The sequence below is a fragment of the Chamaea fasciata genome, unplaced genomic scaffold (genome assembly GCF_029207755.1).
Source record: "Chamaea fasciata isolate MVZ Bird 193981 ecotype frontalis unplaced genomic scaffold, bChaFas1.0.hap1 SCAF_8, whole genome shotgun sequence".
Classification (NCBI taxonomy): Eukaryota; Metazoa; Chordata; class Aves; order Passeriformes; family Sylviidae; genus Chamaea; species Chamaea fasciata.
In genome coordinates, this window is record NW_027094093.1 from 769,904 (window position 1) to 783,809 (window position 13,906).

The following is a 13,906-nucleotide window of genomic DNA, read 5'->3' on the forward strand; positions in this document are numbered from 1 at the left end:
AAGCCCCTGCTGGCCCATGGCACCGGGAGCATGTGTTGCTCCCAGCACACTGGCAAGACAGGATCAACCACGGTGGGAGGCGGTGGAGGTCGGCGGGGGGTCTCACCTGGCGTTGATGAGGTACTGCGCAAGGCTGATGTTTGCAGGGGTTCCTGTGATGGTAATTTGGCGCTCCGATGACCCTTCCGTGGCGTTGGCGATTTTGATCTGCGCTCCCGACATCTGCCGAATTTCATTGATTTTGGTCCCTTGGCGTCCGATTATGCAGCCTATTAGCTAGGAAAGAAAGCATGGAGGGAACGTCTGAGAAGCAGCAGCTCAGACAGTCACTGGCAGGACGCAAGCACACCTGGGACAAGAGTGACCTTAATGCTCATGAAAACAGGAGAGGGACAACCCGGGGTGAATCCTACCAGCGTGTGAGCACAGTCCTCCAAAGACACATCCAGAGACCTGCCCGGCTGAGCTCCTTGTGGGGAAGAATCTCCATTATCTGCACATGGTGCCCAGCACCTCAGAGGGCTTCAGTCAGTAATAATTTTCATGGTCAGTGTTTTTGCAAGTACTTATCCCCTTGCCAGTCACAGCAAACCCAAAGGTGATTTGGACACGTTACTAGAAGGAAACAAGCCTGCTGCCTTCCCTGGGGACAGGCCAACCCCAGGAGACCCCTCATCAGCTGGTGCAGTGACCTCATCCCACATTCCTTCTATCCCACCAGGACACCCTCAGTTCCTCTGCTACCCCCTCCAGCTCTTTTGGTGCAATCCAGTGGCTTGCCAGTGGGCACAGGAGAGCACCATACGGCTGTGGCACCCACAGAAAAGGTGGACGCATCTTTCATACTCTTGTGAAAAAATCAGAGCCAGCTGGAGGCTTGAATTTCCTCAACTATTCATCCCTTGAATTTCCTCAATGGTCCTCAGTGGCTTGAATTTCTTCAGTGGTCTTTCCTCATTTGTGCATCTCCCTCAAAGCATCTCCAAAGGTTGGTAACACATACGGGGATATCCAGCTTGAACAACACAGGCATGAAGTGCTCTGCGTGCCCTTTTTGGCCATTTGAACTCTTTTCCAAGGGCATTTTATACATGGGATGTTCATCTTGGCAGCTGCTGGATTTCTGCACGGTACAAGTAGAGATGATTACTCCTTCAAATACTCCCTGATCCTTTTGTCAGACCATGGGGCTGCTATGGTGGTTTATTCCTTATGGACCTGAATATACATTGGAACGCTATCCACTGTCCCAAGGTCTGTGGGGGGATGTTCAGCCCATCCTAGTCTTCACAGCACAGAAATAACTCTGAGATGCTTCAGCAAATGAAAATCTGCTGTAGAACCCTGAGGAACCAAACTATTCAGGCAGATGCTCAGCCACACCCAATTCAAGTTTCTCCTGACATTTAGAGGAGCAGCAAGATGGGTATCATCAGATTTCCTTCCACTGCAGCACAACTCCAAGCTACACCACTAAAACACGCCTGGTGACTCTTAAAGGAACCCAGACCTGCCCCCTGCTTCCTGAGAGGGTGGCAGTGGGTGCTTAAAAGCCTTTGAAAGAACAGTGGGGAGAGCTAAGGAGGAGTCTTTTCAAGATGCAGGTGATGATATCTAATGTCTCCCAGGTCTGGTGAGAGGTGGGTCTCTGGCGAGTGAATGCTCCAAGCACTCCTGAGTTCTCAGAGGTCTCCTGGCATCCTTTCCTCTCATGTGAGTCCTTTTCCAAGGGATCTCTTTATATTCCTGAAGATGCCTTCATTGCTACAGTCCTCCATGCTCAACAGACGTGGCTGTTGGAACCTCAGGAGTGCTTGCAGAGCTTCCTGCAGCCTCCTGGAGAGGGGTACATGCTCGGTGGACAGGAGCAGGTCTGGCATCAGCCCCCACTGGCTCCTCTGCAGATCCCTCCCGTGGTGATTTGGCCCAGGGCAAAGCATGTCCAAGGGTTTCAGTCAGCAGGTGCTCACAGGCTCTTGCACTGCCACATCTCTCAGGGGACAGAGGTCTTGGCAGAGGTGCCCGGCAGCTGCAGCCAGGATAGCTGCCCTTTCCTGGCTCTGCCGGCTGCTGGTGAACAGCAGGAAGAAGGAGCAACAGCTGCCAGACCCCATCCAGAGACTCCTGATGAGGATGGGCTGAAGGTGCTTGTCAGTGATGGAGATGGGAACAAAGACTGGATGTCATCCCTTCACTTGCCCTCATCCTGATCTGAGCACAGACTGGGTCCTAATCCACAGAAGGCAATCCAGAAGCAAGTGAGGTTCATGGATCCAGGTGCTGGCTCTGTCGTGCTCTCCATGCCACCTCCTCCCCGCCTAGCATGGCTCCAGCCTCCTCCCAGCAAATATCCCAGTCAAGTACCTACGCTACCACAAAGCTTCCACCTATCAGACCCCACAGCTGTCTGCCAGCAGTACTGAAATGCACTGTCCTTCAGACTCGTGTGGCACTTTGTGGCATCAGAAATGTCACTTACTTAACTCCTCTTCTCCACCACCCCACCCAGTCACTACCCTTGAGCTGGAACATCATCTCAGACCTGCCACGGCCTGATTAAGCAATTAAGAGTTTAATCAGGGCTGGCATTGGAGCTCTCTCCCTTTCCCAGTGCTGTCAACTGGGCATGTTTCATGAGCACTGAGTTCACTTGGAAAGGGAAATAGAGCATTAAGGATTGTATCTAGGGAACCTACTGATGAGGTAAAGCCCAATGGGCGCTTTGTGCTGCAGGCTGATCCCCAATGGACTGCACATGAATGAGGGAACATGGGGAAGGGGCATCTCTAAATACATTTAACAAAACCAAATGGCTGCAGCTTACACACAGATAAATGTATGTATATATAAACATATATGTGTATACACACACAAAAACACAGACATGCCAAGGAAGCACTTGGATTTACTTACATCATTGGGAATGGTGAGTTCATGAGTACTGGCCGGGGGACTGGCATCCAAACCTGGGCAGATGCAAGGAAATATGGTTAGAGCTGGCAGAGGCAATGCAATGGAGCTCCGCTGCTTTCCTGCAACACTGCCAAGGCTGCGTCCTGCTCCGGGTTGGGAGGGGAAGGGGAACACACACTCCGGGACAAGGAGGAGGAAGACGGTTGCTACCTGACTCTGCTGGAGCTGGGTGTCACCTTCCCTGCATCCCACGAGTGCCTCACTTCTCACCCTTCATCCTCCCACTGGGAATGCCTTCAGAGGAAGGTGCAAGGTTCCAGCATCAGCAAAGAGAGGTGGGTGAAACACCTTCCCGCACGGCAGCAGAGAGCATGCTGGCTGGGACCCCTACCAGCCGCACAGGAATGCTGTCCATGCACCCTCCAGCCCTCACTGGATGCAGCAGCATTGAGCTGTTGGGGTGTGACAGCAGCTCGGTGCCCCAAAATCGGTGTCCCTGAGGGATCCGGCAGCACAAGCCCTCTGCAAGTTAAGCCCCACAGACTCTCACGCTGAATTTGAGCCAGACTGCTAAGACACGCAACCTAGCTGGATCCAGGACCAGCTGTCCCTTTTATCCCCAAGAAAATGCAAGATGAGCAGTATTCAGACCCCGCTTCTCTCCAAAATTACACAGCGAGGAGCAAAGGCAGCAGCTTACTTCCTCCCACTCTCTCCTGGATCAGGGAGAGCTCTCTCCTCCATGGTGGGAATGGCTGGAGCCAGCAGGACACCCTGTGAAGTGCAGCTCCACAGGTAAGAGGACACCATGCTGTAGTGCTCCTAGGCAAAAACCTGCCTCTCCCATGGCTTCCCATATTAAATCACCTCAGTGCCAAAGGAGGGACATCCCATGCCAAATCTGCAAGAAAGAAGCTGTCTGGTGCCTGACAGGGATTTGCAGTAATTGGGAAAAAAACCCCTTATCCTTATGATATAAACCACTGATGAAGGCTTGTAAGAGCAGAAGAGACTGCCAGATCTGTAGCCATGGAAAGAGGGTGGTTAAGGAGGTGCAGAATGAAGAAGAACAAGGAGACTGGAAGTGCAGGGCTCCTGCAAAACAAGACAGCAGCAGCACCCAATTCCTCATGTATTTCCATGGAGGGCCTCAACACAGACCAAGAGGAGCTCTGGGTATCTGATGTGCTCATGCATGATCGTAGGATGTTAGGAAATGAGGGTGAGGAGGCCCTGGTACTGGTTGTCCAAAGAAGCTGTGGCTGTCCCATTCCTGGAAGTGTTCAGGGCCAGGGTAGGTGGGATTTAAAGCAACCTGGGATAGTGGAAGGTGTCCCTGCCCATGGCAGGTGGGTGGAACAAGATGGGCTCCAAGAGCCCTTCCAACCCAAACCATTCCATGATTATGTGACACTGTACTTCCTGTGCTTTCGTGAATGCGGCTTCCCGGATACACCTCGCTGACATCTGCCTGCAGGAGGCTTCCTCACCAGATTTTTCACTTGGGAGCACAAGAGGGGAGAGGATATGCAGGGAATGAGGATGCAGATCTTCCAGCAGGCAGCCCTCTGCTGTCCTTCACTGCTGCCAGGGATACTAATGGCAAAACTTGCACAAAACATCTCCTGCTCAGGTATTACACCACAGGCAATGCTCAATGTTGACTTTACAGCACACACTTCATCTGGACTGGCCTGTACACTGAGCCTCCTCACAGTGTGGGGTGAAGTGGACTGTACCTATCGCAGACATGTCCCTCTGGTGAGGGTCTCCCTCTCCCCTGGCCATGTGTTACAAGGCTCAGCTCAGCAGCAGCCTGGGTATGGCAGAAAATGTCTTCTGAAGGGAGCAGAGCACCAGTGAGGGCTCCAAGCAGCACTGAGGCATCCAGGGATCTTAGGGAATATAAGCTAAGCTTCTCAGACTCAGAGCCAACATCCTCCATCCCACACCATGATGACATGGATGATACATGGATGAAAGCCCCTGGGACACCTGGTGCCATGGTACTGCACCATCCCTGCATCACACAGCCTCTGAGGAATGGCCACATCCTTCTCCATGATCTAGAGACTGTTTATTTCATCATTCCAGATCTCCTCCCTCTCTGATATGTACAAGCAGCCCTTGAGGATGTAACGAGGGTGCCAGGGCAGGATTAATGCCTTGGGTGACTGCAAAGGGCAAAGGGGGCATGCAGAAAACACGGCTGAACAGGTCAGTGTCATGATATCTGTATTTCTGCAGTCTTATGGGGTCTATTTGCTTGGGCTACACTTGCTTTCATAGTTAGGTGCTGTCCCCAAGCCTTTGAGGCATGCATGGGATGGCTGTGTGCCCCAGGTCTGGTTCATCCTGCCTGTGAACCTCCAGGTCTCAGGATAGCTCCTCTGTGCAATTGTAGGAAACAAAAGACAAATCTCTTCTTCACATATGGATGAACATGGGACATCTGAGATCAAAATTTCTCCAAACCTGCAGCCACGCTTTGGCTCCTCAGGGTCCTGTCCCACTAAAATCGCAACTCACCCTGAATGGCTCAGAGATGGCTAGAGCTGCATGTCATGGCTGTTCCCACAGGCACTGTTCTGTTGTTTCTGAGCAAAGTTTATGCAAAATTAAATGCAGGAATAAGGGTGATGATTATGGTACCTTCCCAAACAGCAAATATCATGCAAACAGCATTGAGGGAGACTCACCACACCTGAAGGGCACTTCCAATCTCTGGTCTCCATGCCCAGGGACAGTTGCTGAGGGAACAGCATGAAGCTGTGCCAGGGGAGAGTCAGGCTGGAGATCAGGAAAAGGTTCTTCCCCCGGAGGGTGCTGGGCACTGCCCAGGCTCCCCAGGGAATGGGCACGGCACCAAGGCTGCCACAGCCCGAGGAGCATTTGAACAGCGCTCTCAGAGATGCACAGGGTGGGACTGTTGGGGTGTCTGTGCAGGGCCAGGGGCTGGACTTTGATCCTTGTGGGTCCCTTCCAGCTCAGGATATTCTGTGGTTCTGTGGCAGTTACACACAAACGTTACAGAGCCAGGCAACGAAGCCCAGGCACCTTTCCTCTGACATGCTGCACCAAGGAGAAGGATGCTGCCCGACCTCTCCCTACCCACCAAGACAACCTGCTGTCTTCTCCACGAATATCATGATTCCTCTCGGAGCACAAAAATGGCACAGTCTTATTTACGGAATATATTTCAACCAAAGCCTGCTTACTTCCCTCTAGCTTTATGTTTTACCTGATGACTGGCCCATCAGATTTTGAGCTTCTTCGGAGGAATGTAAGGGCAGCTTTTCTCCTGAAGAGCAAAGAAGAAACAGGTTTAATGCTTTTGCCTTCGAGGAGATAAGCAATGTCACTTCATCTAGGAAGCTCAAAATATGATGAACATACTGTCAGAAAAGTAATTTCCAAGCGGTACTTTAAGTACCTCCATCCCCTGTGCTCTATCTGCTTCCCAGGTCACCGGAAACATGCCGGCCTTGAGAACAAGGCTCGGGCTACGCCGGGGCCGGCTGTCCTCCCGTCAGCGCAGCCCCCTCCAGCCACGACTCTCTCCCACTGCGGGGCTGCCGTCCTGCCCGGCTCGGCACAGCGCCCCGAGGCAGCACCCCCGGCTGGCCCGAGCCACTCCGGCTGGGAGAGCGCCGATGTCCCGCCAGCAAAGGGCGGATGCCCCGCCAGAATCTGGAGCAACGCGGGGCAGGGGACGCTGCCTCCTCCGTGGAGGGAGGGAGGAAGGGAGGGACGGTGCTCACGGCTTCTGCTGGGAAAGCCCAGGCTGAGAGCTTGCCCTTGAGCATCGTAACCCCCACAACATCCGTCAAGCCTCTCCTTAACCTCTCCCCATGGATATTGCCACTTCTTACTTGCCCTGCTCATTTCCATTAAACAAGAGTTTAGAAAGAGAGAGAAACTCTACAGGTAAGAGAAGGATATCTTGAAAGGGCGTGTGGGTACGTACCAGGGAAAGCGGGGGTGGTCTGTCCAAGGGGAGTAAAGGGGGTTTGCTGCATAGCCAACTGGTGGAGCTTGGTCAACTGCTGAGGGGTAGGAGGGACATTAGAGCTAAGAAGGTTATTGTCATAGAGTACAACAAGTCACACCGAAAAGCAAGAACAAAATTATAACAGAAGGGGGGGGTGGGGGGGTGGGGAAAGGAAAACAAACTGAAAAATAGAAAAAAAAACAAAACGAAAAAATACAAACTAGGAAGCCATGGTGAGACATGGCAAAAAACATTAGCAGAAAGGACTTGGCCTGGGTATAGTGCAATGAGGTCCAAATCTTTGGCAGAAGTGCTTGGTCAGGGTCTGAAGTACGTCACCAGCAAGAAACCCATTCTTAGTGTCAGTTCAACTCCCCTGCCTGGACACAGGGCCAGCTGGTGGGCATCACAGCCAGCACCCGGGGACCTTCTTTGTGCCACCCGCGCTGCATTGTCACCACTCGTCCCCACAGCACACGTTCTTGTGCTGTGCCTCTGATGGGAAGTGTCTCTGGGAGATGGATAAACTGCATTTCTAAATGCCAGCTTGTTAGGAATATGGGGAATAATGGGTTCAGCCATGACCAGTAGGTATTTCAGATCCCTGTATCCCTTGTTGTGCCAGGGAGGTTTTGCTGCCTGGTCAGGAAGTAGTTTTATAGAGAGATGTTGGTTTGTTTGGAATACATTTTGTGCTCAGTTTTACTGTTCCAAATTAAAAAAAAAAAAATAAAATCAAACGAACCAAAAAACCAAAAAGACAGGAAAAGAAAAGAAAACAAACCAAACTGGGCTGAAGTCTGGCAGTGAGCAGGAGAGAGGCTCTTTATCACCTCCCACTTTCACAGGTGCTCCAGGGAGTTGTCAGCACAGCATCACCCCCCAAACTCAAACTGCTTGTTTTGCCCATCATCCCTGGCAATGGGGAGACAGGAGCTTTAGTTTCAATGCTTTTGGGGGACAACAAGACAAACACCTCCTCGCTGCTGCAGCAGAGCTGGGGAGGGAGAGCAGGGAGGTCTGGCAGGCAGCAGTGAGGGGGAAATGCTGGGAAGGGCTGACCCAGGGGACTGCACACACTAGGGGAGGCTGGAAGGAGGCAGCAGGAAGGGGTGAAACATCTGCAAATCCCTGGACAGGGATCCCTGTCTTGCCTGAAGAATATGGGGACACCCACCTACCCCAGGGAAGAGGTCTCATCACTTCACAGAAAGAGGTGTCTGCACATCTCTGCGCTTATTTTGGGTGTCTTTGGCTTATTTTAGCCAAAGGTGTGATATGATGCCTTCCTGCCACAACACAGCTGTCTCTAGATAACACTGGGCATGCCACTGCTCCTGCAGGGAGCACTGACATCAGCATCCACTGCTTTTCAGCTTCAGAACTATCCTGTTTTCTGCAGCTGCACCCTGTTTCTGGAATTCCTCGTGACACCTGGTCCCGCTGGCAAGACTCCAGATGAAACCTGTTTGCCTGGTGCACTCCAGCCATGCCCTGGGACAGGGGTCCTGCTTTGCCAAGTGGGGCAGACCAAAATCCTTTCTGATACTGACCTAGTAGACCTTCCAGACATAGTTTGGATAGTGGCATTTATGCAGCCCCTGCAATTAGAGCAATAAACAAGCCTGAGAGAAGAGAAGACGGCTGCAGCCAGGTGTCAAAGTAAAAGCTGCTATGTCCATCTCTTCCAGCTCATCTTCCATGGTCGAGGGAGGGGACTGCCCCCCTCTGCTCTGGCGAGACTGTACCTGAGGTACTGCATCCAGCTCGGGGGTCTCCAGCACAGGAAGGACATGGATCAGTTGGAGTGAGTCCAGAGGAGGTCACGGAGATGCTCTAAGGGGCTGAAGGGGCTCCAAGAGAGCTGGAGAGGGACTTTGGACAAGGGCCTGGAGTGACAGGACAGGGGAGAGTGGCTTCACACTGAAAGAGGGCAGGGTTAGATAGGATTCTGGGGAGAAATTCTTCCCTGTGAGGGTGGGGAGGCCGTGGCACAGGGTGCCCAGAGAAGCTGTGGCTACCCCTGGATCCCTGGAAGTGTCCAAGGCCAGTTTGGGGCTTGGACCAGCCTGGGATAGTGGAAGGTGTCCCTGCCCATGACAGAGGTTTGGAGTGACATAAGTTTTGAGGGCCCTTCCAACCCCAACCCATTCTGTGACTCTATGATTCCGCAGCTTTTGGGAAGGCAGGCAGCTACACATCACATCCCAAACAGCCAAAAACACCCATGCAACGCTAAAGTCCCACATGAGCCAAAGCTTCCTCTATGCTGGGCCATTTCTCCAGGGGACAAAATCAAGGGAGGAGCACACACTGGGCATTCAAAATTCTGCCCACTTTGCAAAAGGCAGCCACTAAGCACAGACACTCAAAACGTGTTTAAAATGCCCTAAAAGCACATCCTAGACTGGATTCTGCACACAACATTGTTTAAAATGACCAACCATTAAAAGAACACCCTGAGAGTAAGGATGAGAGTAAGTGAGTAGCCCCTGTACCAACAGCTTTATTCAGGAAATTTATTGGGAGTGGGGCGGAGTGCAGCCAGCAAATGTATTTTAATCCTGACAATCAGAGGAATATAGAAACCAGGAAAACACTAAGCTCTTGGCACCACTTGCAAAATAAAAACTGGCATAAAGACTGCATTGATCTACCTTAAATACATAGGTTGTTGTGTTCTGTTCTGCTTATGGAGCAAAAGCAAAGACTCAATTATGAATATTTCTTAACCATCACAGCAGGCAGTTCAGAGTACACATATACTGGTGTCACATGGAAAGCCAAAGCCTGGATTCCTCTAATTCCAGTGAAACCACTTCTCCTAGAATGAAAGTCCAGCCGACAGCTCCCAAATGTTCCCATATGGGGAAGGCATTTGTGGTATCAAACAGCCTTGCCACCTTCTCAACCATGGAAAAAGTAATTCTATGGTTTACTACCCAATCCACTCACTGGAAAGGGGAATGCTGAGCTGCATCAACTCCTTCCCATGGGTGGGATGGCTGGAGAAGGTTTTCCACCCACTGTCACATCCGCAGCCCCACTGCGGACCCCTGCCTCGCAGCAGGAGGGGCCCTTTGCAATGGGACTTGATGGGTATTTTATCCCCTTGGAAACACATTTAGAAAGTCCCTGCTTTTTCCAAGAGCCATGGCCACCTCAGAAGCTGAGCTTCGCTGCTTTCCTCAAAGAAATCCTTCAGACTGATGTTCTATTTCCCTTGGTTATTTGAGGTGCACGCATTCTAGCTGTTGATCCCTACATGTCCCCCCACAAAAGTGCTCCCTGACCCCTCCACAGGCATGGGAGGGAGCCCAGGGGATCCCAGCATCAGCAAACCTTAGTCAGAGCAGCTCCTGTCTCTGCACCAAGGAGCCCGAGGAGAAGTGGGGGCTGTCCCCACACTGCCCTGCCATGGGTGACAGCCACCCACAGCAGTGAGACAGCCACCAAACCCAGGGTGACCACGTTGCTCTAGGAGCCCTCAACAAGGTGAGATTTAGAAGCACACACCTTCCCCATCCCTCTAGGAGACATGTTGGGGGGTGTTTGTCCAATTTCCACATTACCCAAAAGAGCACCCCCTCAGAAAGGCACAACCCTGCCCAGGCTTCAAGCACAAAAACCCCAGAGCTCTGGTTTCTTCCCACCCCACCAAAGCACTCAGCAGATAAATATGCCCTTGGTCTACCAACATTTTAAAGACAAGGGGGAAAATAGAAGGGAAAGTATTTTTTTTCTTGTTTTGACCATTTTGAGGCACAAAATGCATAGAGTATGATTTATCTCAGAATGAAGGGATAGCACTGAATAATGCAAACAATTTAGCATCAGGCCAAGTCCTCAGAAGTAATAAAGTTTAGTGCTAACAGGTTAAAAGGCTACTCGAGGTATTACAGATACTACACACGGCCAATTACTTTGAAAATATGCTATTAATATTATTGGCTAATATTAATATTATGTGAATTAACAGTAGCATGCAGGTGACAGAAAAGGGTATAAGAAAAATTAGGGTAAAACTCACATCCGGGTGTGGAATAGCGTATTGTCCCTGAATTGTATAGGCCTGTAAAGGAAAAACAAAGATGTTACCAGGGCTGGCAGGACATGGGGAGAGAACTCCATCCCTCTGCTGGGACCCCCTGTGCCACATTCAGTTCCCTGGGGCACCAAATCCTTGGGGCAGGAAGGAGATGTACCACCTCCCATCCAACCTAGAGCATGCTGAGCTACCTGACTTCAAGGGCTTGGGCTCAGTTTGGCTTTTTCAAAAGGAAAGAAACAGCTCTTTACAGGTCCCAGCATTGCATGGAGCAGGAATATCAGACTGCAGCTGGTCTTTGCTGTACAAAAATAAGTACCAGTGGCAGGAGGGTTGGAAGTGGATGATCTTTAGCATCCCTTCCAACCTGTGATTCCCTGATAACCAGAACTACCTGTGTAGCAGGTGCGCAGCGACATCACTGCCCAAGCGTGATCTCAAAAAGCAAGCCAGCTCCGTGAGCCTCTCTGTATTTCCAGGTGCACGAGTCCCAGTGGATGCTTTACATCCACCCAGTATATTCCAGTGCTCTGCTGGGGCATTGGAAAGGCATCAAGCTGAGGGCTGCCTGCACTGCGATGCCTTTCACCAGCTGTAATTGATAAGTCCATGCAAGTATCTGCCAGGCAAATGGGTTTGTGCATTTTTCCCATCCTTTGTAGCAATTATTTATAAATAACCCCAAAATAAACACCAGTGTGGGTGAAGAGTCAGACACTAGAGAGCCCAATATTTAGGACTTAACCAGCTAGCAAAATGTATCTCACTGGTTGACACATTATTCAGATGATTCTGAAAGAAATGGCAAAAGAGATGGAGAACACTTTGAAAAGGGAGAGTAAAGATGGCCAAGAAAAATGAAAGGAAAAAACCTTGGAACCTCCTGAAAATTTGCCGCACTGTTTGCAAAGAGCAAAGTGCTTTGTGTGAAGAAAAGCCCCAGCCATGGAGGAGGAAAAGAGAAAATGGCTGTCCCAGTGCCCACCAGCATCCCAGCACACTGGGGACACAACAGAGGCTGAAGAGTTGCCTGTCCTGGTGGTTTCATTTAGCCATTGGTTTTTTGATTAGAAAATTTGAGCCAAATAGATAATTAAGGATAGGAAGGTGTCTTGGACAGATGCAACTCAGCTCTGATGTTGCCCATGGAGGGCTGGTCCCTTTGGCAGCTGCCACTGGTCACTACATCCCTCAGCCTGTCGAGGCTCATCCCACCCCAAACACCTGTCACCACTGTCTCCAGCTGTCCTATGCCCACCCGCCCCGTGCCACCCCTCGGGCAGAGCCAAAGGGCTCCCAGCCTTGGGAAGAGCTCTCACTTCAGAGACAATTGCTTCTTCCTGTGATGTTACTTCTGTCCAAGACACCAACCATTCACAGCAGGAGAACTGCCACCTCCATCTCACTCTCCCTTTTGAAAAGATCAGTTCACCAGGCAGCTGGACTCAAAGCTCTTTTCCAGGACAGCTGCTCAGATGGAGTGACACAGTCCTGATCCTGGCAATGACTAATTCAGCCTGAAATAGCCTGTGCTCTGGGCTTTGCTCCTAGTCCTAGTTTGTCCTTCTATTATGGTTGTAAAGAAATGAAGTAACTCATGTGGAGCTGCTCTGGGTGGCATAAAGCTGTGGTTTTGTGGTGCTGGCCCTACCTGACTGCTGGAGCTCTTGGGAAGGTACATCCCCTGCTGGATACGATGCACCACAGCATGGTAGTATCTACAGGCAGGCCTTCGGTCAACAGGTGAGGCGAGGAGATGGGGAGGAGAAAGCAAAGGTGCAAGTTCCCCCTTTAGAAACAGCCACATGCTCAGCTGCTCTTGTTTCTGCTGATTTTTGTCTTCAGAATAACCTCCAGCTCACCCGTATGATGGTTATCCCATAAAAGAAAAACCACTCCAAGGGTCGCTGCTGGAAATAGCACGTGGTGTCTGCAAGGCTGCACTGTCACCGGGGGTGACACTGTGCAGGCTCTGCCACAGGGGGAAGCAGCACCCCAAACCAGACAAGCACCAGGGAGGGGGACACAGCTCTTCCATGGGGGCTGCCCTGAGCAGAGGAGCAGCTGCGACAAACCCTTCCTACCTTGGATCAACTACAGCTACACAAAGGCATTCTTAAATGGGCTGGAGGTGCCAGAGAGCAGGGACAGCCTCTTGTTCAACGGTGCTTTTCTAATCCTCTCCTTCTCAACCACTAACAAATACTGAACTTGGTTCTAGTGAAGCAAATTCCAGCCTTTCCTTTGTGTGACACCCTGACACAGAGATGACACCTAGGCTGGCCCTTCCCTTCTCCTCATTGTCAAGCATCCATCACAGGAGCTAAGCCAAGAGCTTTCAGTCCAGCTGCCGTGGCACACAACGGATGGGATGACACCATGCAAGTCAGAAGGCAAGAAACCTGAGTGCACTAACGGGCAGCGGCTGGTGCTGCAGTAAAAGGCTGAGGTTGGCAGTGGAGGCTGCAAGCGGGTCGGCTCTTACCTGACCACCTGCAAAAATGACAGGGGTGGAGGCGGGCTTTGGGCGGTAGGGAATGGTGGCACCTTTTGGTGGGGACTAGGAAAAGGGATAAGGAGAGGGAGAGAGAACATTAGAACAGCTTTCCTGAAACGGCGGCAAAAAGAGCATTAGACAGCACCTAATGGAGCACGGCCCCCGGGGCCGCCACAGCAATACCCGCACCAGGCAACACCGCGTTTCTGGACAGGAGCACACAGGGGAAAGAGGGGGTTTCATGGGCAACAAGGACAACCTGGGGCACGGGAGATCTCCTGCCAAGGCACAGGCCCCCAGACAGCCTCCTGGACCTCCGCTGCCTCCCTCAGCTTTGCTCTGCTCTGCGCAAACCACATTGCCTGCTCTAGGCTCCGGGAACCCTCCTCAGAACGCCCTGAGGAGAGCCTCAAGCAGCAAGATGGGGAGGTACAGCCCATATGAGTGACCTGGCACC

At 51.5% G+C, this 13,906-nt stretch overlaps 1 protein-coding gene across 18 annotated transcripts in view; it reads right to left on the reverse strand.

Moving 5' to 3' along the window:
• The window catches only part of PCBP3 (poly(rC) binding protein 3), a 52,285-nt gene that overhangs the window by 8,867 nt on the left and 29,512 nt on the right, over window positions 1-13,906 (reverse strand). For 5 of the 18 annotated variants that reach the window (XM_066189337.1, XM_066189338.1, XM_066189336.1 and 2 more), the window contains 6 exons: window positions 13,369-13,512; window positions 10,935-10,976; window positions 6,881-6,959; window positions 6,155-6,214; window positions 2,914-2,966; window positions 107-276 (listed from right to left, as the gene is read on the reverse strand). In XM_066189337.1, the coding sequence (XP_066045434.1) occupies window positions 107-276; window positions 2,914-2,966; window positions 6,155-6,214; window positions 6,881-6,959; window positions 10,935-10,976; window positions 13,369-13,512 (548 nt within the window). The remainder of the gene's footprint in view (window positions 1-106; window positions 277-2,913; window positions 2,967-6,154; window positions 6,215-6,880; window positions 6,960-10,934; window positions 10,977-13,368; window positions 13,513-13,906) is intronic. The other 13 variants (XM_066189329.1, XM_066189331.1, XM_066189328.1 and 10 more) reach the window with 9 other exon arrangements.